This window comes from Bos indicus x Bos taurus, chromosome 2, assembly GCF_003369695.1.
Source record: "Bos indicus x Bos taurus breed Angus x Brahman F1 hybrid chromosome 2, Bos_hybrid_MaternalHap_v2.0, whole genome shotgun sequence".
In the NCBI taxonomy this organism is placed as follows: Eukaryota; Metazoa; Chordata; class Mammalia; order Artiodactyla; family Bovidae; genus Bos; species Bos indicus x Bos taurus.
In genome coordinates, this window is record NC_040077.1 from 55,225,859 (window position 1) to 55,253,712 (window position 27,854).

At 35.4% G+C, this 27,854-nt stretch overlaps 1 protein-coding gene across 1 annotated transcript in view; it reads left to right on the top strand.

Moving 5' to 3' along the window:
• The window catches only part of LRP1B (LDL receptor related protein 1B), a 2,173,551-nt gene that overhangs the window by 726,812 nt on the left and 1,418,885 nt on the right, over positions 1–27,854 (top strand). Inside the window, exon 3 of the mRNA XM_027561670.1 lies at positions 17,366–17,503. Coding sequence (XP_027417471.1) covers positions 17,366–17,503 — 138 coding nt within the window. The remainder of the gene's footprint in view (positions 1–17,365; positions 17,504–27,854) is intronic.

Sequence of the window (27,854 nt, forward strand, 5' to 3'; positions counted from 1 at the left end):
GTGGCAGATTCATGTTGATGTATGGCAAAACCAATACAATATTGTAAAGTAATTAGCCTCCAATTAAAATTAATAAATTTATATCAAAATAAAAATTTAAAAAAAAGATGCAAAGATGCTTCACCAAAGCAGAAATAAGCACACGTTGAAAGACTGATCAAATGGTTCAAAGTCGGGGTTTGGGGATATGGTTTAGAAGGCTGATCTTTTAGAAGACTTGAGCTTTACCTTAGCAATATGTACCATTGAAAACCACTTTGTATTTAATGAATCATAGTGAGAAGGCAATGGCACCCCACTCCAGTATTCTCGCCTGGAAAATCCCATGGATGGAGGAGCCTGGTGGGCTGTAGTCCATGGGGTTGCTAAGAGTCGGACATGACTGAGCGACTTCACTTTCACTTTTCACTTTCCTGCACTGGAGAAGGAAATGGCAACCCACTCCAGTGTTCTTGCCTGGAGAATCCCAGAGACAGGGGAGCCTGGTAGGCTGCCGTCTATGGGGTCTCACAGAGTCGGATACGACTGAAGTGACTTAGCAGCATCAAGGCCAATCATACGGAATTGTGTTTATGGTTAGAATTTGTTAGAAAAGTGATAAAAACCTGCCTGTCAATACAGGAGACATAAGAGATGAAGATTTGATCCCTGGGTCAGAAAGATCCCCTGGAGGAAGGCATGGCAACTGACTCCAGTATTTTTGCCTGGAGAATCCTGCGGGCAGAGGAACCTGGTGGGCTCCAGTCCCTAGGATTGCAAAGAATTGGATATGACTAAAGAGACAGACAAGACAAATTCCTCTAAGTACAACAGATATTTAGTTGGGTATGCATGGCACAACAGTACTGGTTTATAAAATATTGGAATACTTCTATTCTGATTCTAAACAGCTGCTATTCGGTGCCTTCTTGGGACCCCTCAAATAACACCATGCTCCTTCAGGCCAAAGTGGGCAAAGAAATCAGCTATCCTAGCACACCTCAGCCTATTCACCTGTCTCTCAGCCTATCCTTCCTCCCCATTGTCTTCCCATCCCTACCTCTCTCTCCCTAGTCAAACAGGCCTGGTCACCTGGCCAAGATTCCCCCCAAGTTACCTGCTTATGGCTTCTTGTAGAAGCTGTAGCCTCTACTTCATCTGCTGTTAAATATTTTGGTATCACCCCTGACTGTAAGAACTGTGTAAGTATTTATGTGGCATAGCTTCACAGCCTTATAATATGATTTTCTTCCCTTTTCTTTAAGATCCTTCATCACAAAGAAGGAGAAACAGATAGAAAGGCATAATTAGGTGTCATGCCTCATCTGTTTCTGTGTTACATGGGATTGAGACTGTTGCACAATTTAAGATAATAGTAAAGAAACAGGTTTTAGAAGATATGAGACATGAATTCAAAGAATAGCATTTCTACTCTGTGACCTTGAGGAAGGTATTTATCCTCTTCAATCTTCAGTCTCATTTGTATACTAGCAACTATAATATCTAACACATGATATTCTTGTAAGAATTTAATAAGATAATGGACATTGTGTGCTTACCTCTGTGTTTACAGAAGCTGGAACATACAAAGTACTCAATAAAAAGCAGTTATCCGATAATATAATGCTGCTTTCAGAGAATGCAGTAAAGGAATTTATTTTCATTTAAAGTGACTCCTATATTGAGTTAGCATAATTTTAAATGACATAAAAATCAAATTTTAAAGAATATCTTTCATCAATAGTATTTCACTTTTGGTCTGAAAAACACACTGTATCTACCAATGATTCAACCTTGTTTAAGAATGTCTGTACCATCCTATGGCTTTTAAATTGGGCTGTTTAACATTCTGTCTTCCTCTCAAGTATAAATTGGCTTATATAAAAATCACCATGTCATGCGACATGGTTCTTCTAATGAAAGACTATTAGCTATACATGCTGTAACCAGTCTCTCTCACTATAAAACCATTTGTATGCTAATCAGGTCTCTCAAACAACTGTTTATTTTCATGCACAACAAAGAATTTCTTTTCAAAATGTGATAGAGTAATTCAAGACATGTTTATTCCTCTTCTCCCTTGTCTATTTTTCTCTTATCCATCCCTTGTAACTAAATATTAGGTTTTCCCTCAAATGGAATAATGAGTGAATAACTCCTATTAAATAACTTTTATTCTAATAAATGTACCAGTGAAATTAGGAAAGATGTTTCTACTTTTTATTACATATATCACAGTGAATCTGGGTTGTTTGACCAGGGGTCATGGAGCAAACTTTTATCTAAATCAGAAAGATAGTTTTCTTTTTAAGTGAATATGTATAATTTAATGTCTTGAAGGAGCCCTGTAAAATCAAAAAGCTTGTTCTCCAGTTTTCATGGAGCTGTTTTTGTGTTACTTGAATTATACTGAAGAGTTAATTGGATGAAAAATGATGCTTGTTACCAAAAAGATCCTCAAAATAGTTCTTAATTGTTCTTAATCTGAACAAAAGTATAGAGACACATTTACTAGTTGTCTTATATATTTACTCAACAAATGTTGGCTTTGTTATTTACTGGTTTTGGGGAGAACTTAATGTCTTTCAAGAGTTCTGAATGATTTATATATTTAGAATTCTTTGATCTTTGACTATTATCATTTGGGCAACATATCACCAAATCTTTTCTTCTATTATCTCCTGACATTAACCTGCCTTGGTTTTTAGACTGTAACCGGGGACTTGCATCTAACCTTTTATTATCTTAGTCTATAGAGGAAGAAAGTCTTCCTTTACAGATTTCTAAGAAAAAAACAAGCAAGGAATTGCTGTTAAGAGTGACAATAGCCATGCCTCAGTGTGCATAGAGGTTGGCTCGGAAACAATGTATAACACATGTGAGGAATGAAAGATTGAAAGGCTTTCAGCTGTCCCGACATGTGGATGAGCCAGTTGGCTGTTCCCACTCACTGTCCCTTTGTCATAGTAAGATCGCCTTCCTCTGGAGGGTGTGTAGAACTATCTGATTTTGGCACTTTCGTTTGTTTTGTTTTTCAGTAGGCATCTGTCTTTTAGCATGCTTTCTACCAGGGAGTCATCCCTGTTTCAAATTGAGTAGGCTTTCCACACTGCTCTGAAATTCAGAACTGCCATCAGGAACTGTCACCTGCTTACAATAGGTAGACACCAGAGAACAAGAGGAAAAAGCACTGGCTTTAAAGGTGAAATACTTATCTTCTACCTGTATTTCAGAAAGAAAGATACTCCCAAATGGAACATTTCATCTTCTGCTTCCTTGGTTATCTTATCAGCAAATCCAGTAAATCTTTTATTCTCAAAAGTTTTAAGGTATGACTGGAACGTGTTTTACTTCTTGAGGACTCAGTAGAACTTCTGCAAACTATTGATAGACAAGCATCTTCTTTGTGATTCATTGATTAATACATATTCATTCATTCATTAAATACATATTCATTCAGTTGAGAGTCAAATACAAATCAATACAACTGCCAAGAAATATGATATGTGTATCAATCAATGAAGAAGTATCTCTTTTCTCTCAAACAAAATTACCTTTGTCATTTTAACAGAAAGCCTAAAATTCCAGTCTTTGGAATTAATCTATTGTTTCTGTAAGAATCTTGTTTAAATGTAACTATATTACCTGTAAGAAATAGCACTTAGTATTTAGGTTGGCTAACAAAGAGAAAGACTCTAATAGATTAAAAAAAAAAAAAAAAACATGGAAGTGCATTTTAACAGAGGTGGAGGGAAGAAAAAGCACATTTCTAGACCTTTCGACAGAGAGTGGGGATGATCAAAAATCAAAAACATACAAAGAGTCCAAAAGACTGTTCTATACATCAGTGTCTCTTTTGCTGTCTCGCATAGAGGGAGAGGGAGAGGGAGAGGGTGGGATGATTTAGGAGAATGGCATTGAAACATGTATAATACCATACATGAAATGAATCACCAGTCCAGGTTCGATGCACAATACTGGATGCTTGGGGCTAGTGCACTGGCACGACCCAGAGGGATGGTATGGGGAGGGAGGAGGGTTCAGGATGGGGAACACTTGTATACCTGTGGTGGATTCATGTTGATATATGGCAAAACCAATACAATATTCTGCAGTCCTAATTAGGTCAATAATTATCAGCTTCAACAATTATCAACATTTTGTTGAAGTTGATAATTATTGACCTAATTAGGATTGAGGTTGATTATACTATTATCTCTATTTTGGTGTATGTTTACATTTTTCTACAAAAAAAGTTACAGAAAAAAATGGAGCTGTTTTTAACCTGGGATGGTGTAAGCCACTGATTGGGACTACATTAAAAGGTGGTTCAACATTAAGGTAATGTTTGTTAACAGCAAAAAACACAACTCACAGTGTAATTACATCAACCGATTATATTTACTCATATTTTATAAATAAATAAGTGAATGAAAGTGAAAATCAAAAAAAAATTTAAAAAAATGATCTAATATCAGGAAAAAAGAGAAAAAAAAACATATAAAGAATAGATACATAGAAAGAAATAAAGGAGCATTTAAAATACTTAAGTGACAACAACTTTTTAATCATCCAAGCAATTTCCCCTGTTAGCACTGGGTTTAATAAATGGCAATGCTACAATGAAAGTCATTCTTAAAACAGTGTTTTCATTTATTTTCTTATCTATTTGCCCTTAAGTGGAAAGTCATAAAGCAAGACAGTCCATTGGCCTGATAAAGTTATTTCAAAAGCTGTAATTAATGGTACCAATGCTTTGGTTATGTCCATACAATATTTTCATTTACCAATTTTGACTGTATTCTAAATGATCACAGTTCTAGTGCAAGAGAATATTATGACTTAACCTATATTTATTTGTTGGATTCAAGGGTTGACAGTCAAATTAGTAAAATTCGTTTGATATATTCTAAAGTTAGCAGTGCACACACACAGAGAAATACAGAGCTCTCTATCTTAATATAGCAGTTTTTCCAGATATGATACAGAAGTTTTTAGTAAGAATCTTAACTAACCACCTGTTTATTCATACTCATAATAGCAGACACAGTGGCATCTTTGGTTGTAGCAGAATTACTTTAATACTGTACAATCTTTAGTAGGTGAGCAGGCATGCTTTTCATACATTAAATATATAAATAAAGCTGTGTACATTAGATGTAAGGAATTTTCATATACTGAGAATTCTGAAGAGTAAGGACAAAAGAAAAAGGATTTTTAAACCTTAGAAGTTATCAAAGCTGCAAAATATCCTTCCCCAAGGCCTTTAAAAATAGGACAGATGTCAGAGATGGCTTGGGGTAGTGCAGCTGGACAAAATCAATCACCTTTACATCTCTTCCAGTTCTTGAATCTTCACAACATCCATTTGAAATATGTAGACACACAAGCCATTACTGGAACCCCTTTTACAAAGAAATTACTTAACTTGAGTGAGTTACTGGTAGAGAGAGTGCACATGTATCTTTAGAGGTTCTTATTCATATTCCTGTATCCTTGATTTTAATCATAAAGATTACTTTAACAAATTATATCAATTAATATTATTTTATTTAGAAGTTGAAACTCATAAATCCAATTTTAATTTTCTTTAAAAATACTATAAATATTATTTCTTTGAAATACTATAAATTTCTTTCATCCTTTCTATTTAAATTAGGATATCAGTCTGTCAGGGGAAGTAGCTCTTAAACAAAAATAAATTATCCCTAAAAATAAAAGTAGTATCTTATGAAATATAGTTCTAGGAAAGTTGTATTAGAACTGTAAAGACATCATGAAATCTGATATTATGCTTAATATTGAACAGATATATGATATTAAATACTTTCACATTATGTACTTGTTTCCCAAAATAACATGAAGCAAATAATGTGGTTTAGTACATGCTCCACAGTTTCCAGAAGCATCCCATATTGCTGTTAGCTATTTTGATTTCTCAGCTGTGAAAATTATAATAGATGTTATAATGTGCTATTTCCATACACTTAATTGCATAAAAATCACCTTTTCTCCTTAAAAGACGATTGTCTGTAGTATTTCCAGGAAAATGGATATAATTGTATATAAATGCATTCTTTTAAAAGTTTTTTATCTAATAGAGATAGAAAAGTTTAAGTATTTGCAATCACATTAATAGTATTCCAGAAATCTCTGTATATTGCTTAAAGACACTAATTTTTTAAAAAAGATTCTAGGAAAGTTAATTTAAAGATATTTTAATTTCCTTATATTTTCATGGTTTTATTAATATATAATTGACATCCAGCACTGTATGAATTTAAGGCATATAGCAAAATGATTTGATTTACATACATCATGAAGTGAATATCACAGTGTATAAAGTCCTGTATTCTAAATTGTATTTTATAGTTTATTTACAGTGTTGTGTTAGTTTCTGATATACAACAGTGATTCATTTTTACATATACGTATATCCATTCTTTTTCAGATTCTTTTCCCTTATATGTCACTACATATACTGATTAGAGTTCTCTGTACTATACAGTAGGTCCTTATATATATATATATACCAGAGAAGGCAATGGCACCCCACTCCAGTACTCTTGCCTGGAAAATCCCATGGATGGAGGAGCCTGGTGGGCTGCAGTCCATGGGGTCGCTAAGAGTCAGACATGACTGAGCGACTTCACTTTCACTTTTCACTTTTCACTTTCATGCATTGGAGAAGGAAATGGCAATCCACTTCAGTGTTCTTGCCTGGAGAATCCCAGGGACAGGGGAGCCTGGTAGGCTGCTGTCTATGGGGTCACACAGAGTCGGACACGACTGAAGTGACTTAGCATAGCATAGCATATATATATATACAGTAGGTCCTTTATATATAGTAGTGTATATTTGTTAATCTCAACGTCCTGATTTATCCCTCCCTGCCATGTTTCCCCTTTGGTAACTATAAGTTTGTTTTCAGTCAGTGAGTCTGTTTCAATTTTGTAAATTAAGTTCATTTGTATAATTTTTTTTTAGGTTCCATGTATAGTGATAACATGACATTTGTCTTTCTCTCTCTGATTTACTTCACTTAATCTGTAGGTCCAACCATGTGACTTCAAATGGCATAATTTCATTCCTTTTTATGGCTAATATTCCACTGTATATGTACCATGTGTGAGGGTTCTCTTTTCTCCACATCTTTGCCAACATTTGTTAGTTTTTTTTTTTTTTTTTTTAAAGCTCTGGTCCTTCTTACAGGTATGGGGTAACACTGTACTGTGGTTTTGATTTGAATTTTTCTGAATACTGAACTTGAGCATCTTCATGTGCCTTTTCACCATCAGTATGTTTTCCTTGAAAAACTGTCTATTCAGAACTTTTGTCCATTTTTTAACCAGATGGTTTGTTTTTCTGATGTTTAGTTGCATGAGCTCATTTTATATTTTGGATATTAATTCCTTATTGGAGATATATTTTGCAAATATTTCCTCCCATTTTGTAGGTGGTCTGTTTTGTTGTTAGTTTCCTTCACTATACAAAAGGTTTTAGGTTGATGTAGTCCATTTGTTTATCTTTTCCCCCTTGCTTGAGGGGACATGTTCAAAAAAATATTGCTAAAGGCTGATGTGAGAGAGCATACAGCCTAAGTTTTCTTTTAGAAGTTTTATGGTTTCAGGCCTTACATTTAGGTCTTTGATCCATTTTTAATTTATTTGTGTGCAAGGTGTGAGAAAGTAGACTAGGCTGATTCTTCTGTATGTAACTGTCCAGTTTTTCCTAACACTGTAATAGAAGCTGTCTTTATCTTGTGTATATTTTTGCCTCTTTGTCATATATTGATTGTCCATAGAGTTGTGGGTTAATTTCTGGGCTCTCTATTCTATTCCATTGGTGATTTTTTGTTTGTTTGCTTGTTTTTTATTTTGCTGCCAGTAATGTACTTTTTTGGTTATCATAGGTTTGTAGTGTAGTTTGAAAGCTTCCATATTTAAGGCAGTTGTCACAAAGTCTTAGAAGTGATGGGGTCTTAATTTTTAGAAATAGAATATCTTCACAGGATTCAATATTCAAGGGTCAAATATTGTAAGGGTGCCTATCAATAGAAATGATTCTTATGTTCCTCTATGTTTTGTGTTTTAATCAATACTAGACTGGGGTCGCTGAGAGTAGGACACAACTGAGCGACTTCACTTTCACTTTTCACTTTCATGCACTGGAGAAGGCAATGGCACCCCACTCCAATATTCTTGCCTGGAAAATCCCAGGGACAGAGGAGCCTAGTGGGCTGCCGTCTATGGGGTCGCACAGAGCCGGACACGACTGAAGCGACTTAGCAGCAACAACAGCAGCAGACTTTAATAGAACTTGAGTTTCAAATAATTCTTCAAATTATGATCATGCGATCCTTATGAAAATCATGTGATATAGGCACTAATATTACTCATGTTTTTCAAATGCAAAAAAATTTTCAGTGAGGTTAACTACTTCAGTTCATTTCAGTTCAGTCTCTCAGTCTTGTCTGACTATTTGCGACCCCATGAACTGTAGCATGCCAGGCCTCCCTGTCCATCACCAACTGCTGGAGTTTACTTAAACTCATGTCCATTGAGTCAGTGATGTCATCCAACCATCTCATCCTCTGCTGTCCCCTTCTCCTCCCACCTTCAATCTTTCCCAGCATCAAGGTCTTTTAAGATGAGTCAGCTCTTTGCATCAGGTGGCCAAGTATTGGAGTTTCAGCTTCAACATCAGTTGAACACTTCCAATGAACACTCAGCACTGATCTCTTTTAGGATGGACTGGTTGGATCTCCTTGCAGTCCAAGGGACTCTCAAGAGTCTTCTGCAACACCACAGTTCAAAAACATAAATTCTTTGACACTCAGCTTTCTTTATAGTCCAACACTCACATCCATTCATGACCACTGGAAAAACCATGGCCTTGAATAGATGGACCTATGTTGACAAGTAATGTCTCTGCTTTTTAATATGCTGTCTAGGTTGATCATAATTTTCCTTCCAAGGTGTAAGCATCTTTTAATTTCATGGCTGCAGTCACCATCTGCAGTGATTTTGGAGCCCAGAAAAATAAAGTCTGACACTGTTTCAACTGTTTCCCCATCTGTTTCCCATGAGGTGATAGGACTGGATGCCATGATCTCAGTTTTCTGAATGTTGAGCTTTAAGCCAACGTTTTCACTCTCCTCTTTCACTTTTATCAAGAGGCAAGAGCCTCTTCATCACTTTTTGCCATATGGGTGGTGTCATCTGCATATCTGAGGTTATTGGTGTTTCTCCTGGCAAACTTGATTCCAGCTTGTGCTTCATCCAGCCCAGCGTTTCTCATGATATACTCTGCATAGAAGTTAAACAAGCAGGGTGACAACATGCAGCCTTGACGTACTCCTTTTCCTATTTGGAACCAGTCTGTTGTTCCATGCACAGTTCTAACTGTTGCTTCCTGACCTGCATACACATTTCTCAGGAGGCAGGTCAGGTGGCCTGGTACTCCCATCTCTTTCAGAATTTTCCACTGTTTATTGTGATTCATACAGTCAAAGGCTTTGGCATAGTCAATAAAGCAGAAATAGATGTTTTTCTGGAATTCTCTTGCTTTTTCGATAATCCAGCGGATGTTGGCAATTTGATCTCTGGTTCCTCTGCCTTTTTTATAACCAGCTTGAACATCTGCAAGTTCATGGTTCATGTACTGTTGAAGCCTGGCTTGGAGAATTTTGAGCATTACTTTACTAGCATGTGAGATGAGTGCAATTGTGCAGTAATTTGAGAATTCTTTGGCATTGCCTTTCTTAAAAATTGAAATGAAAGCTGACCTTTTTCAGTCCTGTGGCTACTGCTGAGTTTTCCAGATTTGCTGGCATATTGAGGGCAGCACTTTCACAGCATCATCTTTTAGGATTTGAAAGAGCTCAACTGGAATTCCATCACCTCCACTAGCTTTGTTCATAGTGATGCTTTCTAAGGCCCACTTGACTTCACATTCCAGAATGTCTGGCTCTAGGTGAGTGATCACACCATCGTGATTATCTGGGTCGTGAAGTTCTTTTTTGTACAGTTCTTCTGTGTATTCTTGCCACCTCTACTTAATATATTCTGTTTGTTAGGTCCATACCATTTCTATCTTTTATTGAGCCCATCTTTGCATGAAATGTTCCCTTGGTATCTCTAATTTTCTTGAAGTGATCTCTGTTCTTTCCCATTCTATTGTTTTCCTCTATTTTTTGCATTGATCACTGAGGAAGGCTTTCTTATCTCTCCTTGCTATTCTTTGCAACTCTGCATTCAAATGGCTATATCCTTTCTGTGCTTTTTGCTTCTCTTCTTTCACGGCTATTTATAAGGGCTCTTCAGACAGACATTTTGCTTTTTTGCATTTCATTTTCTTGGGGATGGTCTTGATCCCTGTCTCCTGTACAATGTCAGGAACCTTAGTCCATAGTTCATCAGGCACTTTGTCTATCAGATCTAGTCCCTTAAATCTATTTCTCACTTCCACTGTATAATTGTAAGGGATTTGATTTAGGTCATACCTGAATGGACTTTCTGGTGACTCAGACGGTAAAGTGTCTGTCTACAATGTGAGAGAACTGGGTTCGAACCCTGGGTTGGAAAGATTCCTTGGAGAAGGAAATGGCAACCCACTCCAGTACTTCTTGCCTTGAAAATCCCATGGACAGAGGAGCTTGGTGCAGGCTACTCTCAATGGGGTCACAAAGAGTTGGGCACGACTGAGCGACTTCACTTTCTTTCTTTGAATGGTCTAGTGGTTTTCCCTACTTTCTTCAATCTAAATCTGAATTTGGCAATAAGGCAACTAATACATGGCAGATAAAAACTCTAATTCAAGGTTTTTGTCTCTAAACCACATAACCTTTCCACTATTTCCTTTTTTTTTTTTTTTCCCACAGAAGAAACTTGATAGAGAGGCCAGATCTTGAAGGATTTTACTGGGTGGTGAAAAAGAGATGGTTTTCACATGATTATACTACATACCAAAAAATTTATAGGTGGGAAAAATTTGGTGTATTTTAGGGAGTTGAATGATAAAAAAGAATCAATGGAGTATGTTGTTATTCATTCGTCCAGTTGCATCCGACTCTGTGACCCCATGGACTTGCAGCATGCCCACCCTCCCTGTTCCTCACCATCTCCCAGAGTTTGCCCAAGTTCTTGTCCACTGCACCAGTGATGCCATCCAGCCATCTCATCCTCTGATGCCTCCTCCTTCTGCCCTCAATCTTTCCCAGCGTCAGGGACTTTTCCAATGAGTCGACTGTATAGAGTATAAGTACTGAAAATAACTGTATATAATGTAATGGTGGTTAATTGTGAATAATGCTAATTTAGTTTCAACTAGAACATGAAATCAGGCCAAGGAGTTTAGATTTCATGTGGTCAGTAATTATAAATATCAAGAGCTTGAGAGAAGTCTTTGGGTGAAATTTGTTTTGTTTTGTGAAATCAATTCTGAGAATGCACTGATTATTTTAAAAAGGTAACTTCTAGTATATTAAAGAAAGTTCAGTTGCTAGAAACTTCATTCACCAACTGAATATTGAACATTGTTTATTCAGTATCAGGCAGTATACTAAAATGTTAAGAGAACTAAATATTCCTTTACTGGAGAGAAAGAGAAGTTTATAAAAGAGCATCTATGAAATGCATCTAAGTATGTTCATGGAATGGTATAAATAACAGTAGTGTGACAAGAGTTTTCAGTGCATGAACAATAATGGAGGAAAGTATGGCTAAGAGAGCAGAAGTCTGCTCAGCTTTTGAAGGATGCTGTATGCCTCTGGCTTTACTGTTAGTGTGACCATCAGGAGGACCTGGGGAGAAGCTCAGCAGGGTTGGAAGCAGAGGCTGGAGTGAGAGGGAATGCAGCAGGTGCAGTTTAACAGTTGAAATACATAAATATCACCTCAAGGAACATTCAGTCAGAAAAAGCAAATTTATTCTTGAGGGTAGGTTTAAAATAAACTGAGTGAATAGCAGACAGAAGTTAGGACTATTGGAAAGATAGAGATAGGGAATACCATTAAACAAAACAGCAAGTATTGATAGGACAAAACTCCCAGAGTGTAAGGTGACATAGTGTAAGGTGTGTGTGTGTGTTAGCCACTCAGTTGTGTCTGACTCTTTGTGATCCCATGGATGGTAGCCCACCGGGCTCCTCTGTCCATAGAATTCTCCAGGTAGAAATACTGGAGTGGGTTGCCATTCTCTGCTCCAGGAGATCGTCCCGACAAAGGGGTTGAACCCAGGTCTTCTGCATTCAGGCAGATTCTTTACTGTGTGAGCCACCAGAAAAGCCTGGAAAGATTAAACTTTAGAGGAAGAATTGATACAGATCCTGCTAAGATGTGATGATGTAGTGACAAGGGCAGATATTTAACCATATCTGTCATTATAAAAGAAAAACCTCCACTCCTTCATAAAATGCACCATCTCAATTATTAGTCAGAAAGGACATTTGATGAGATTTATGTCTTCCATTATCACTTTTTTTCTGAACAGAGTAGATGTTTATGTTTGAAAATAATTTGAATATTTAAGAACATGCAGATGAATTGTGCTATCTTGCTTAATACTAGAAGGCTTATTTGTGAAATGAGGTTCAGTTAAAAAAAATGAAAGCTATTTCAGCTAGTTGGGTAAAGCTTATAAAAATTTAAGATACAGATACTATTCTTCTGTGTTGTATATTTTAAATCCTACTCATAATAGGGTTTTTCTGTCTTATATTTAATTACTGTATTTTAAATTCTGCTATATTGCTCTGGTTACCTAAAATTAGATTTGAGGGACTAGGAATGTTTTCTAAATGTGAATTACTGACAAGTGAAGTGATTCTCTCACCAGGACTCCCATCCTTGTTAAAATTTTAAGAGTCTATACTATTTTGAAATTTCTCATGTGCTGCCCTGTTATCACAGCACCTCTCTCTTATCCCCCCACAATCTTCATAATTAGTAATTAAAGAGATAATTCTGGGTATATTTGATAGCCGCTGACCCTCCTCTTTGCTATGTCCAGATTATAATTGCTGGTTGTGAAAAGTTCTGAGTGGCCAAAAGTCCTCATGAGATGAATTATTTAATGTAACATTGACATATTCTGGGAAGTCCATACAGCTTCCATGCTGCTTCTTGTCACAGGTATACAGGGAGAAGTAGTGATCAGAGTGAGTTTTCTAATTTTAGGATTGACTAAAGGAGCCTCAGGGGATACACACAGCATTACGTCTTAAATGTTCATTGGGAATCAAGATAGATTATTCCCCAAAGCACCTACACCGTATACCCATGTTGCCTGGTTTCAGTTGAGAATTTGAGGCAAGCATTGCTATTTTTCAAACTGCCCCATCTCTACTACGTTTTCAAGAAAGACAGCAACAACATTCTGGCTTTAGAAGTTTTCCAACTGAAGTATACCAGAGCTGGTCAAAGAGGTTTAAGATATTGATTCCCTCAATTTTGAGGGTAATCGTCAAGGTCTGGGGCAACCTCTATAATTATTCTGTGAATAGTTTCTGCTCTTTACTTCAGTATAATTTGCAAATTTTCTTTGTCTTAATATGTTTTGTTATGAAAATTTGGGGAGAATTGATGAAAGTGCAGTCCATCTTCGGAGAAGGCAAAGGCACCCCACTCCAGTACTCTTGCCTGGAAAATCCTATGGATGGAGGAGCCTGGTAGGCTGCAGTCCATGGGGTCGCTAGGAGTCGGACACGACTGAGCGACTTCACTTTCACTTTTCACTTTCATGCACTGGAGAAGGAAATGGCAACCCACTCCAGTGTTCTTGCCTGGAGAATCCCAGGGACAGGGGAGCCTGGTGGGCTGCCGTCTATGGGGTCGCACAGAGTCGGACACGACTGAAGTGACTTAGCAGCAGCAGCAGCAGTAGCAGCAGTCCATCTTGCAGCTGTCTTATCAGTTACTGAGCATGGATGGGAACCAAGACAAGAGCATATCAAAGATGAGGAAAGTAATTATAATCCATCAATGAAGAAACCAATTAACTCTTTCATTTTTCTAAACAAATTTCATTTTTGTCATTACATTATTGGTAGAAAGAATTTAATAGTTCTATATATTCCTTTTGAGAAACCCAGATATTTTTCTTATTTTCTAAAAATTTGTAAATAGCTAAGCCTTTCATCTTGATACCAGATATGCATTTCACTCCTTCTGTCATGTTCATTAGTTATCTGACCATCTTAAAATTGAAAACTCTCACATGTATTTGAGTCAACAAACATGTTGCTTTTAGAAAAATCTGGCTTTTTAGAGCTACTTAGTAATTTTTGGTGTCTAACTCAAGATTTTTAGTCTCCTGGTTTATAAAGTGTTCTTTGGTAGGGTTATTTTTGAAATTTTTACAGATATCTAAATATAACTGTCCCAAACACTACTTTGACATTTATGCAAGGATGCATTTTTTCAAATTTTAAGAATCAGCTTATTAATTTAAAAAAAAGGCAGCTTTCTTGTGACTACTGGTCATAGCTTTTCAAAATTTTATTAGTTTATAAATTATAAAAATGATTTATATTTAAAATTTTTATTTTAAAAATGCATTTATATTAATCTTCAAATATAAGATTCAGTAGGTAGAAACCCTCAGTAAAAAGAGTTTCACTTGCTTTAGTTCCTATAATTTGGATTTAAATATGTATATATTTTTTAAATTTGTGTGTATACATATATACATATGTATGGAGAAGTATATTTTTAAAATATTGATACTCAAGTTACAGAGACATGTTTCAGTAATATGAATTGTACATTTGTATTTGACAGAAGTAATACCCTTGTATAGTGGTAATTTTATAATATAAATGAAGAATACAGGGAATCCATTAGTAGTAACATTTAAGCTAGTGAAACTACAACAGAAAAGTTTGTTTACATCTGCCAAACACAAATGGTTGAAAGCTGTTTTAGCATCAGAAAAAATCACATATATCTAGAATACATATTTGATAAGGCATTTCAAAAAACATATATTACTTTTGGCAACTCCAGCTTTCTTTTTTCCAGCTTTCTTTCTTTTTTTTTTTTTTTGCTTACATAGTATGTTTAGTTTCTTTTTTCTTAGTTTTCTAGTGCTAGTATATAACGGTCTTCTGCAATTCTAACAATTTTTACACATCCTAGAAGATGTTAGATTGGCCTTTTCATTATTGTCATTATTCTGCCTCACTAAATAAAGTCTCTTGATGAAAGTGAAAGAGGAGAGTGAAAAAGTTGGCTTAAAGCTCAACATTCAGAAAACGAAGATCATGGCATCCGGTCCCACCACTTCATGGAAAATAGATGGGGAAACAGTGGAAACAGTGTCAGACTTTATTTTTTGGGGCTCCAAAATCACTGCAGATGATGATTGCAGCCATGAAATTAAAAGATGCTTACTCCTTGGAAGGAAAGTTATGACCAACCTAGATAGCATATTCAAAAGCAGAGACATTACTTTGCCAACAAAGGTCCGTCTAATCAAGGCTATGGTTTTTCCTGTGGTCATGTATGGATGTGAGAGTTGGACTACGAAGAAGGCTGAGCACTGAAGAATTGATGTTTTTGAATTGTGGTGTTGGAGAAGACTCTTGAGAGTCCCTTGGACTGCAAGGAGATCCAACCAGTCATCCTAAAGGAGATCAGCCCTGGGTGTTCTCTGGAAGGAATGATGCTAAAGCTGAAACTCCAGTACTTTGGCCACCTCATGCGAAGAGTTGACTCACTGGAAAAGACTCTGATGCTGGGAGGGATTGGGGGCAGGAGGAGAAGGGGACGACAGAGGATGAGATGGCTGGATGGCATCACCAACCTGATGGACATGAGTTTGAGTGAACTCCAGAAGTTGGTGATGGACAGGGAGGCCTGGCGTGCTGCGATTCAAGGGGTGGCAAAGAGTCGGGTATGACTGAGTGACTGAACTGAACTGAAATAACATAAAACATATTTTTGAGCTGTTTTTTTTTTTTTTTTCTTTAGGGCCTTGAAATAGAAAAGAAAGTTATAAGATGTGTTTACTAAAAGGCAATTCACCTTCTTAGAACATTATTAACTACATTAATATCAATCACTTATTTAGTGCTTACCAGGAAAAATACTAAGAACTTTTGATATACTTCTTGTAACAACCTGGTAAAATACAAAGTATAACTTACCCAAGTTACTCAACTAATAGAACCAGAAACTGGACTCAAGAATCTGGCTCTAGATTCTCCTCTACAAGAATCTCGACTGCATTGCATTTATTTACGTGTTTAACACATATGGAATTCCTCCTCTGGGCCTACATCCCATAATGCTTAGTGCTTTGCCATGAGTGACTATTGATCCTTGCAACCCAGGTAGACTCAGCTGGCAGTTCCATTTACAGATGAGAAAACTAATGTTAAATTGATTAAATAATGTCCCATAGATATTAACAAAACTGATTATAAATCAGAAGTGTGTCTTGAGTGAAACATCTGGGTTATTGCAATAATCAGTGTCAGATTAATACATGACTACAGTCCTGTGGTGTGACTGTACTTTGGGTTTGAGAGAGCTTGGCAAAATTAAAAATCATTATGGGAAATTTGGAAGATGCCTATAAAACAAGTATAAATAGGAATTTAGCAACCTGAAATTGGATATAGCAATATACAGTGTGAATGTTTGATAAAAACTTGTAATTGATGAGCTTGAAGAAAAATCTTGATGTTCTGAGTTAAGTATATCTTTAAAAATGCAAGGGATGACTATATAAAGTGCAGTTACCACCAGTAGGTGAACTCAGTGAATGCACCCTGTTCATCTGCTCTTTAGAAAATTCTTTTGCTTGATAGTTACTCAGTTTTAAGACTTTTTTAAAAACAAAAGACTCCAGATAGAAGTATAAAGCTAGCTGTTCTCCATACTTATAAAGATTAAAAGTATAAAATAAATCTAAGGTGGACACAGTTCATTTAAGTTCCACTGAAACCTTTTTGTTTATGTTACCTGATATAATTCTAAAAAGAGCCCTGCCAACAAGTTGCCATTATATGAATTTCACATTTGAGGTATCTTACATGGTTTAAGTATCTTTCCCACTTATCTAAGGATAAGAGATAGAACAATAAGTCAAATCAACCCTTAGATTTTCAATTCATGCCTATTTATGGGTTGAAAAATAATTGTGTTTTTAATGCATTATTTGACAAAAATGCACCTTTTATTTCCTATGCAGCTTTTAAAATTTAATTTTTTAAATACATAAGCTAATTTTGATGTCTCTGATAATCAGTACTGGTCTCTGGTAGGATTTTTCATTGTTTTGTTTTATAAGTTTATGCTAACAATTTATTGTGCTTGATAGTTTTGGAGTTGAAAAACTTAAGCTAACCCAAATCACGGTGTTCCTTCCTACAATTTTTCCAGGTCCTGAGGAGGTAGAAACCAAGTGCCCCTGGAATCACATTGCTTGCCTTGGTGCCAACAAATGTATTCATTTATCCCAACTGTGCAATGGCGTCCTGGACTGTTTAGATGGATATGATGAAGGAGTACACTGCCGTGGTGAGTCCATTTGCAGAAAAATGCAACTGAAATACTGAATTTTTCATAGTTTTATTGAAAGTTCAAAGAGAACGTATAACCTGTCTTGTCTTTCAACCCCAGCTTTATCAGTTATTGAGAAAGCATGAGTTTAATTGCCAGAGACATTCAATATGCATTTCAAAGCTGTGACTATTGTGCTTTATTGAAAAATGCTATCAGAAGTAAAAACACATACACACACACACACACAAATTTAGACTTTGAAGTTGGGCTCTTAAACAATCATGTATTTCCTAGCAAGGAGTGCTTTTGGGCAAAGGACAAATGAGAAGTCTTTGTCACAGTAGATTGATACCATACATAAAAACATGTTCCCTCTGAACTGTTACTTATACTAAGTTTATTTGAAGTAAAACCCCTGCAACCAAATATTTTAATAGAATGTATCATGAAAAATGTCCCCTTAATATTATTTCCATGAAGTTATACTATTAACTTTCTATAATTTTCCTTCTTTTTACAAGTCTACATTCTTCAGTGGTCAAGGGTTTACCTATATACTCATGATGGGTGTAACTAGATCTTAAAACTTATAAAAAGTTAATTGGTTTGGGAAGCAGGGATAAAATGTTAAACAAAGAAACAGGGAAAAGTTGAGGATTAAGGTAAGGATCCTGATGTGGAAACAGAATCAAGCTATCAGTCAAGTGAATCTGTTTTCAACTTGAAATAGAGAAAGAACCCACTGGATCAGAAGTCTCTAACTCATATTCTAGCACGTTGAATGTGACAATATGTTTACTGAAACTGTCAGAGCAACCCGTCCTTCATGTTGGAGTCAGTAAAACTATAAGGAGTAGAAAGAACTGTAGAAAACTGGAGATGCATATCTGGTATCTGGACAGACTCACTAAATTGATGCCATTTTGGAAAGGTCCTTGGTCACCAAAAGTTCCAGTTTTTCAGGAGGAGCTCCACTTATTTATGTGCATTAAGTGTTCAAACTTAGCTACTGCTTTTTAAACATTGCATGGTGAGCAATGAACAGGCTTAACACAACTTGTCTGGAGACCTGACAGAACTTACTGGCTGCCATTTTCCCACATTTGGACTGAAATAACCTGGACTCAAAACCAGAGATGGAGAGATACATTAGAAAAAGAGTAAATCTTAGTTTAGAAAGGTAATTCAAAATAGAAAGGATGTCGAGAAAGCGTAGATCAAGTATGTTGCGAGGTCTTTTCCTTCTTTCTAATGTAATGTCCAATTACTCTGGCTCTGTGGACAAATTCAGACTGAGAAGTTAAAGGTCTTTCTTCTTTGGTAGTATTTCCTTTCTTAGCCTTGAACTCTAGCAGGGTCACATAAGAAGCCAGTGGATTCTTAGTTTCAGTTATAAACATAAGTATAATAATAAGAAATTTTCCTTTTATTTAAAGACTATGACAGGTTTTCCTTTTTATGATTGTATAGTTTTAAAGATAATGTTAATAGAAGGTAAATTAGTGAATTACAAGGAAATAGAAGTTAGAATTTAATTTTCTTTTCAGAAATAAACTGTATTTTCTAGAACCTAATTCTGTCCTCCTTAGTTTTAATTCAAGTTTTTTATTACATTTAAAACAAAATTCCAGATAGACATGTGTGACTAAGCTTCTTTAAAGACTGAAAATCGTCACATTGCCAAATACTTCCTCAGAGGTGATTATGCAAATTTGAATATCTTTCAAACATATTTCAATTACATGGATCATATGAAAATATAAATGAGTTCTCTAATAAAATCTAGAGTTGTGATTTAATGAAGACAGGGATATATATATATATATATATATATATATTAATAGTAAAACAAGGGATCAAATAAAAACAAAATATCAGTACAAAAATAAAATGGCATTAAATATATGTTGATTCTTGGGAAAAGTACCATATAATTCAGATTGAAATTTAGGGGATATAGTTGCTTACACTTCTATCTTTTCCTGTTCTAATTCAAGTTTCCAGCTGTTTCAAGTTTCACATCTTTATCACAAGTGGTGATATTTTATTTTTTTATTTTTAATTTGCCAGTAGGGCACTGATTGTACCACTTTGGCCTTTTTAATATTTCTAAATTTAACCAAATAAAGTATTCTAAAATACCTAAATAATGCATGACCTATGGTGGACTTAGAAATAAGGGAAAGTATATTTGGATCTCTACCTGTTATTTACCTTAGTAGAGGGATTTTCTTCTATTTCTGTGGGCTTGCACAATGACATAGAATGCTAGGATCAAGATGACTGAGTGATACTGTGATTCCAGAGTCAGTGGTTTAACAAAACATTTCTGCCTTGAGAAAAGAAAATTGGGAACATGTTTGTCTGCTTGTTCAGGTAAAGTGCCCTGAACTCTATCATCAGATAGAAAGAACACCAGCTTTATCATATGTATGTGGTTTGTGTTTAGAAAAGATGTTTGATTGTAGGCAAAAATATATCATGAGAATTGAGTGTATTTTCCCACCTTCAGCCTTCCTCCTGATTTTGAGTCACACTCAATGAAGAGATGTTTTCTCAAGGGTTAATTAGGACCTAATTAACATCAAGTCTCTAAGGACTTTTTTACTTACTAGAGACATAAAGAAATATATTAATTCAAACACTGCATTAATTTTTAGAAATGCTTTCCTTTGTAGAAAAATTCCGTCTAAATCACTTCTATCTCCATTGCTTTCTTTTTGTTGCATTCTGAGCACATATTCTAGAGCAGGAAATGGCAACCCACTCCAGTACTCTTGCCTGGAGAATCCCATGGACGGAGGAGCCTGGTGGGCTGCAGTCCGTGGGGTCAAAAAGAGTCAGACACGACTTCACTTTCACTTTCACTTTTCACTCTCATGCATTGGAGAAGGAAATGGCAACCCACTCCAGTGTTCTTTCCTGGAGAATCCCAGGGACAGGGGAGCCTGGTGGGCTGCTGTCTATGGGGTCACACAGGGTCGGACACGACAGAAGCAACTTAGCAGCAGCAGCAGCAGCAGCAGCAGAGCACATACTCTAAATAATTACAAAGCCTAATATATGATTCAAAGATGGATATGTTTCCTTTTCCTCATAAAAGATCCTGAGTACACGTGTAATATATTTGTGACCCTTGTGAAAATTAATAAGGAGAAAAGTTTAACAATTTGGAGGTGATAGTTTGGTCTTGGGAATGCTTTTGTATCAACTGAATTGTTTTCTGAATGGTTTCCTAGAAAAATCAATTTCTTCTTGGTAAGGATAATGAAAAGATATCTATTATTAATGATTTTCTATAACACTGATGTTTTAATTTCCATAATTTAGCTTCATTTAAAGAAAGAAAAATGGACTTTTGTATATGGGTGTAGCTGTACGTAGGAATGTGCTTATAAAAATTTTACAATAGGAAAGTTCAAAATCTCCACATTGTATTAAAAAAAAAATCATGTCTTCCTACATAGTATTTAATATGGGTGGTAATATCACTATCTAAATTGCATGAATAATGAAAACACATTATATACATACAGTATGATGCCTCTCAACACAGGATGTTGTTGCTTAGTTGCCAAATAATTTGTGGCCCCAACTCTTTGCAACCCTTTGGTCTGTGGCCCACTAGACTCCTCCATCCATGGGATCTCCCAGGCAAGAATACTGGAGTGGATTGCCCTTTCTTTCTCCAGGGGATATTCCTGACCAAGGGATCAAACCCACATTACTGCATTGGCAAGTTTATTCTTTACCCCTGAGCCACCAGGGAAGCCCTGGTGGGAAATATAGGATATTTCCACAAAATTCCTCACAATCATATAAAGAAGTGAACAAATTCAACTAACAGAGACCAAATGAACTGAGATGTATCAAAACACTTTTAATATTTGCCATCCTTAAGGTAATTCCTTTTGTTAATATTTAAAGAAGCTGTGAGGAAGAGAAACCCTCTTTTTATTCACAATCCTGGTTAGATTACGTTTGCAGTGCAAAATGGTCGTTTATTTAGATGCTCATGGGACTGACAGTCTCTGTGGCCCTATCTGCTCTTACTCTATTAAAAGAATCTGAGAACTCTTCCGGTTACTATGAAAAGGAAGTCTATCTTCTGTGGCCCTAGAAAAAGTGATTGTGGTTGCTTTCCAGTAAACATTTCAATTTCCTTTTAAATTCAAGGGGATAAAGTATGTAAAGAGTCTATTAAAACTAATCAGGGAATGAAACTCTGACATCTGAAAAGCTCCCTACCCAGACAAACAAGTATGCATACATAGACACATGTACTGTTCTTTTCTGATCTTTCTATACTAAACCTGTTCCTACATGATTCTCAGTGTATAATATATTCATTTAGTGTGTTTGATCAGGAATCAAAAGAAGAATAAGATTCTCTTAAGTATTATCTAACTCCTTGAAATAATGCATATGAAGAAATTTTAAAATTCCATTTAATTATTTTACTTGCCAATTGGAATATACATTTCCTTATATATGCAATTACATTTTTCTCTATCCACAATCTAACCTATATGTATTTATTTTAATGTATTTAATTTAGATACCAACTCATATATAAAATTTTATTTATTTTGCTTTCATATTGATCTTCATAAAACTAGATTCTTATGAGAAGATGCCAAAAAATCCTGAATATGATTTACAAACTAAAGGCTTTCTCAAAATGGACCAGGATAAATGCCAAACCTTATTATCTATATTGATTCACCATAGGAAAATTAGTCACCCTTAAAACTTCTTGTGTGAATCTCATATATTCTAAATATTCCAAAAAGAAATTAATCTAGCCCAGTTAATTAAAATTAATATATTTGACAATATTAAATTTAATAAATATAATAAAATAATTAGGAATTAATTCTTAACACAAATTCATGACTCTGTTCTCTCATTTTTACAGAAAGGAAATATTTTATCTCGTTATGACACATTAGTCATTACAGCACTGACTTCCAAGCAGCACAAGGATAGCTTGTAGCTCCCAAAAGGGGCTTCCCTGGTAGCTCAGTAGTAAAGAATCTACCTGCCAAACGAGGAGACGTGAGTTTGATCTCTGGGTTGGGAAGATACCCTGGAGAAGAAATGGCAACCTGCTCCAGCATCCTTGCCTAGAAATCCCATGGACAGAGGAACTTGGTGGACTACAGTCAATGGGTTGCAAACAGTCAGACATGATTTAGTCAACAGCAAAAAAATAACTAAAAAGAAAGAAAGGAAAGAATGAATTTAGTGAATTTGATAAAGAAAACACATGCATTTGGTACATTTTGTTGTTTTTACTTTCATTTTATTGTATGAATGAATCTTCTTCAATTTCCATTTTAAAAGTTCCTGTTGAAAAGTATTGCTAGTCTCTTTCTAAATTAAAATGAGTTCACCATGCTACATACAGAATGGAATTTCAGCATGCAGAATCCAATAACAGAGGTATGGAGAAGACTGAAAATTGCAAGCAGTGTTATGCAAAGTGTATCTGTCAGCAACATAAAGCTTGACACATGTGGAGGGAAACTTCACAGTGTGTACTCAGTCACCTAAAACATTGGTTGAGCTAGAAAACAAGCAAACTGGAATTAGCCAGAAGGACCTGGGTTTGTGTGCTCAGACCACTTTTGATTACTAAAGCTCCTACAACTTAAGAGTGAAAGTGAAAGTTGCTCAGTCCTGTCTGACTCTTCGTGACCCCATGGGCTATATAATCCATAGAAATTCTCTAGGCCAGAATACTGGAGTGGGTAGCCTTTCCCTTCTCCAGGGGAACTTCCCAACCCAGGAATTGAACACAGGTCTCCCGCATTACAGGCAGATTCTTTACCAGATGAGGCACAAGGGAAGCCTACAACTTAAGAGTAGATCCTGCTATATTCTTTTCCTTGTATTGGCTTGTGTTAAGGTAATCAGATAGTCTCAAATCTATCTTAAGTGTAAGCATTTCCTCCAAAGAGCTTAGCTTAATTAATTTAGTTCAGTGAAAGGCTATGATCCTTAACATTGGTTGGTTTCAGGGCCAAATGAATGCTTCTTTAAAGCAAAGGAACAGTTCTTAGAAAGAATAGATCTTCTACAATGTATTATTCCTCTGCAAGACTATTGTATATATTAACGACACCTATATGAAATTAGGATAGTATACTTTGTACAGACTATTCTAACTATACATATATAGATGTGTGTATACATATGTATATACACACAAATACATAGGTACACATATATATGTACACATATAGGTACATATATATACACATAAGTATATATATTTATTTTTCAGAGTTTTAGTTTTTAAAATTCTGCTTAATTAGAAAGACACTTTTCAACACTGATTTATCAGATATAATTATAAACTAATCCTGCTAAAGAAAATTGGATTTCAACTTTGAGCTGTTTGAATATGTTGACTTCTAGAGATAGTTAACTAGCTAACTAGATACCTGTGGCGGAAAATGATTAAGTCATTTGGTTCAGCATAATCTAAGATTGTTTTTTGCAAATGAATCCTTTTGTAGTGGACTGACATGTTTGATTAATGTTAGTATTATTTTTGTAAAATAGAAAAAAATAGTTCATAGACCTAATAGCTTAAAATGATCTAACATTGAAGGATCTAGCTTAAAACAAAGATATTCTTTATTAAAATATCATCTCAAATTCTATATCTATCTGTCTTCCTCAAATAGTTTCAAACTAACAAACTATTTCCATATTTTTTGACCAAATCTTTTCTGTGGTGATAATCCTGGTGCATTACGGACCTTCAGTTAGTGTTAAATTGTACTCTAGTTCCAGGTGATTTTACTCTATTGAAGTAGATGCAAGTCAAACATGGATCCACAACTCACACCCAATAAAGTATTTATTTTGTTTGCTTAATATCTATAGAAGAAATGTCAGTTGCTTGACAGACAGCTTTACTCCTTGGTTCAAAGAACTCCTATTATACCTGTGTCTCAAACATAACAGCCTCTTAGATTGAAGGCCTCATGAAACCATAGAAAGTCAAAGAATCAGGTTTCCCACACCCAGTAATCTCTCCCCCACAGAAGAGAGTTGTTAAGAGTCCCCACCAATTTTGGAATTGTTAATTTATATGAATATTCATGCACACTGGGACTCATCATTTATCTGGATCTTTCCCTCACCATCTTTTTCCTGATATGATAGAAAACAAAGAATAGTCTGTAAGAAACAATAAAGGGTATGAGGTCAAAATGGGTAGTATTCTAAATGTACCAGTAGAAACACAGTAAAGCTTTCCCTATATTCAATTCATGTATTAACTTCAGTAAATGTTGATTGAGCGTTGACAGTATTCCAGATGCTTACCGAAACCCTAGGGATATAGAAAATCCTATTTTCTGCCTTCATGGAATTCACATATCTGAATGGAGGAAGGTAAAAATGTCTGAGGAAGAATAAAATGAGGAGCATCTAATTCAGCTTTGGAGGATGCAGGAAAATTTCCCAAGAGAGTTGATCTGCATCTCACTCTAGGAGTTGAGTAGGCAAATGAGGGAAGGAAGAACATTTCAAAAGTCAGGAACTATATGGACAGAGACACAAGTAAGACATCATTGCACACTCAAGACAGTTCTATGCTATTTGCTAAGTTTGAAGCATAGCGTCATGAGTGGAGAGAGATGAACTTAAAGCTGAAGAAATACTTGGTCCAGACCTGGAGTGGTTATGTTTGAATAAGTATATGGTGTTTAGTTGCCAAGTCTTGTCTGACTCTTTTGTGATTCCATGGACTATAGCCTACCAGGCTTCTCTGTACATGGGGTTTACCAGACAAGAATACTGGAGTGGGTTGCCATTTCCTTCTCCAGGGGATCTTTTTGAAAAAGGGATCGAACTGGCATCTCCTGAATTGGCAGGTAGATTCTGTACCTCTGCGCCACCAGGGAAGCCCAGGGATGTTGTATGACCCACTTAAAATGCATTGCATATAACTGAAAAGAAAAAGACTATGAAAAATGACACTAGGATATATTCTCAATGATATTATAAGGATGTTATATAATGCTGTTTTATAATTAAACATATGAAGACTAGCTTGTTGCATATATGTATTAATAGCTATCTAACTTATTCTTCAAAGTTTAAAATGCGTTTTTATAATCATGAAATTTTGAGCTATCCAGCCATCTATCCATTCACATTGATCAGTTTCTAAAACAAGGTGTGTTAAGTGTTATTCTTTAATGTGTCACTTTGATGAATTTCATATAAGGCAAAGTCAAAATAGATGACATGGGGAGCCATATTAAGTGAATTATTTTTAGACAAGAGCTAGTTACTGGGAAACTGTACTCAACTACATTAAGCAACTGAAATCCCATCTTTAGCAAGCTACCAAAAGACTAACTTAGTTGATGCCTAAGTTTTATCCTCTTGTATCTTAACTTTGGGAAATATATGCCTGTTTCAGTATTATTCAAAAGTATTAATTACAACAAACTGTCACTCAGTTCTCTACTCAGCCTCAAATATAAGGCTCAATCCCCTATGATTCCTTATTTGGTTTTTGACATAAGCAGCTTGATATTTGAAAAAGTAAGGAATTAATGCAGGTAGCTAAGGTTGAATGGGATCCTCAGGAGTCACACAGTTTGAGAGTAGTTTAAATACTGTGACCTTGAGTTTTCATTTGCAGTTTTGACTAGTGGGCCTTAACACATCAACTCAGAGAGATGCATGAAATTGTCATGCTTCAGCGTCCCTTTCTGACCTGCTCTTTAAGCAGCAAGACGGCTTGTAGAAAATCTACTGAAAACCATTTTGAACTAACTATTTGTTCCCTGTCAGTTTTATTAATTGATTGAACAGGAAAAAAAAATGTGCTGAGTGAACAACAAGGGGAAAAACTATGTAACAAGTTTGCAGGATTGAATGTTTCAATTTTACTCCTGGCTCTATCCTCTTGAGAAAATTTGTGCTTTCATTTGATGAGGAATGTGGAAAGGAAATGCAGAAGTTCATTTTAACTCTTTAAAGTAGTTTTGCAATATTACAAATAGAAAGTTTTCTTTTTAAAAAACTCTTTAAGAATTTGACTTTCATAGTGGAATCTGGAAGGAAAAAGAAGAAACTTTCCAAAGTCATTCAGTGGAAAAAGATTACATTTTGAAGTAAAAATCAGCACTGTGCCATTCCGTGAGAAGTAACTAATAAACAGAAGATTTGAGATGTGTTAAATTCCATCTGAAATTTTAAGAAATCTTACAGAATTCTATAGACAGAGATTTTCACATTTTACAGCCAATATTTTCAATTCTGAATTTCTAATCTGTTCAAAATTGCAGAACAAACTATTTCAGTTGCCTTTTCTTTGATCCACTGTTATCACTTATATAGAAAACTATTCCATGGAATTATATAGGTATTAATATCATGACAACTGAATATCTCACTTTTAAAACAACATTCAGAGAAACAAAGTAGCCATGAGAATTGTGACTTCAGAACTCCCCATAATCAACCCATAATCAAGTGTAACTATTATTTGTATTTTACTCATGTGAATATATACAGAAATATGCATTTGTATTTTAAGTTTCTCCAGACTTTTCTGCATCTATTTGTATATTTGAGTTGTGACACAATAAACTCAGTAAACATTAATCTTTGTGGGGGAAAAACACCACCCTGTTTTATTTGCACTAATGGAGAATTTGCATTCTAGCTTCCCAATCGGTTTTTGATTAAGAGAATGCATGGGATTTGAAGTTTTATTTCAAATGAGACCTCTCTATGACACAAGGGATTGTACACCAGGGCAGGCAACCCGCTGTGGTTGTAGAAACCATAATATGCCAACCAAAATGAGATCACTCTGATCACAGGGCTTCTTCTGAATTAGGTCAGTGTGACCAGAGCCAAGCTTGAGTGTTAGATCTAAGGAGAATGGGAAGGACAAGCCCCAAAGTGCACTTTCAGTTCCATTAGCTGAAACCTGTGATGTGCTCTCCTTCACACTATAGGTGCAAAACCAAGAGTGCCAAGAAAAAAATCTATACAGTTCAATAAACAGCTTCGAGATTTATCCCATATTCTCAGAACAGAAGCACAGAGAACACAAATAGTCTAATTTTTAGTTAGCCACATTAAATATTACTTAAGATAGCTCTAAGAAATTTGGAGAGATATATTAGTAAGTATAAAATGCTCTTAAATCTAAGTAGTTTCTATACAATATGTAAATATTATACACAAATTATATATAAATTATATATAAATTTATTACCTGTAACCACACATAGAAATATTAATATAAGCATGTGAATATATATTCTATTAGATTTCCCTGGCCTGTGTCTATTGGACATCTAGTTGAAATGCTTATTTTAGG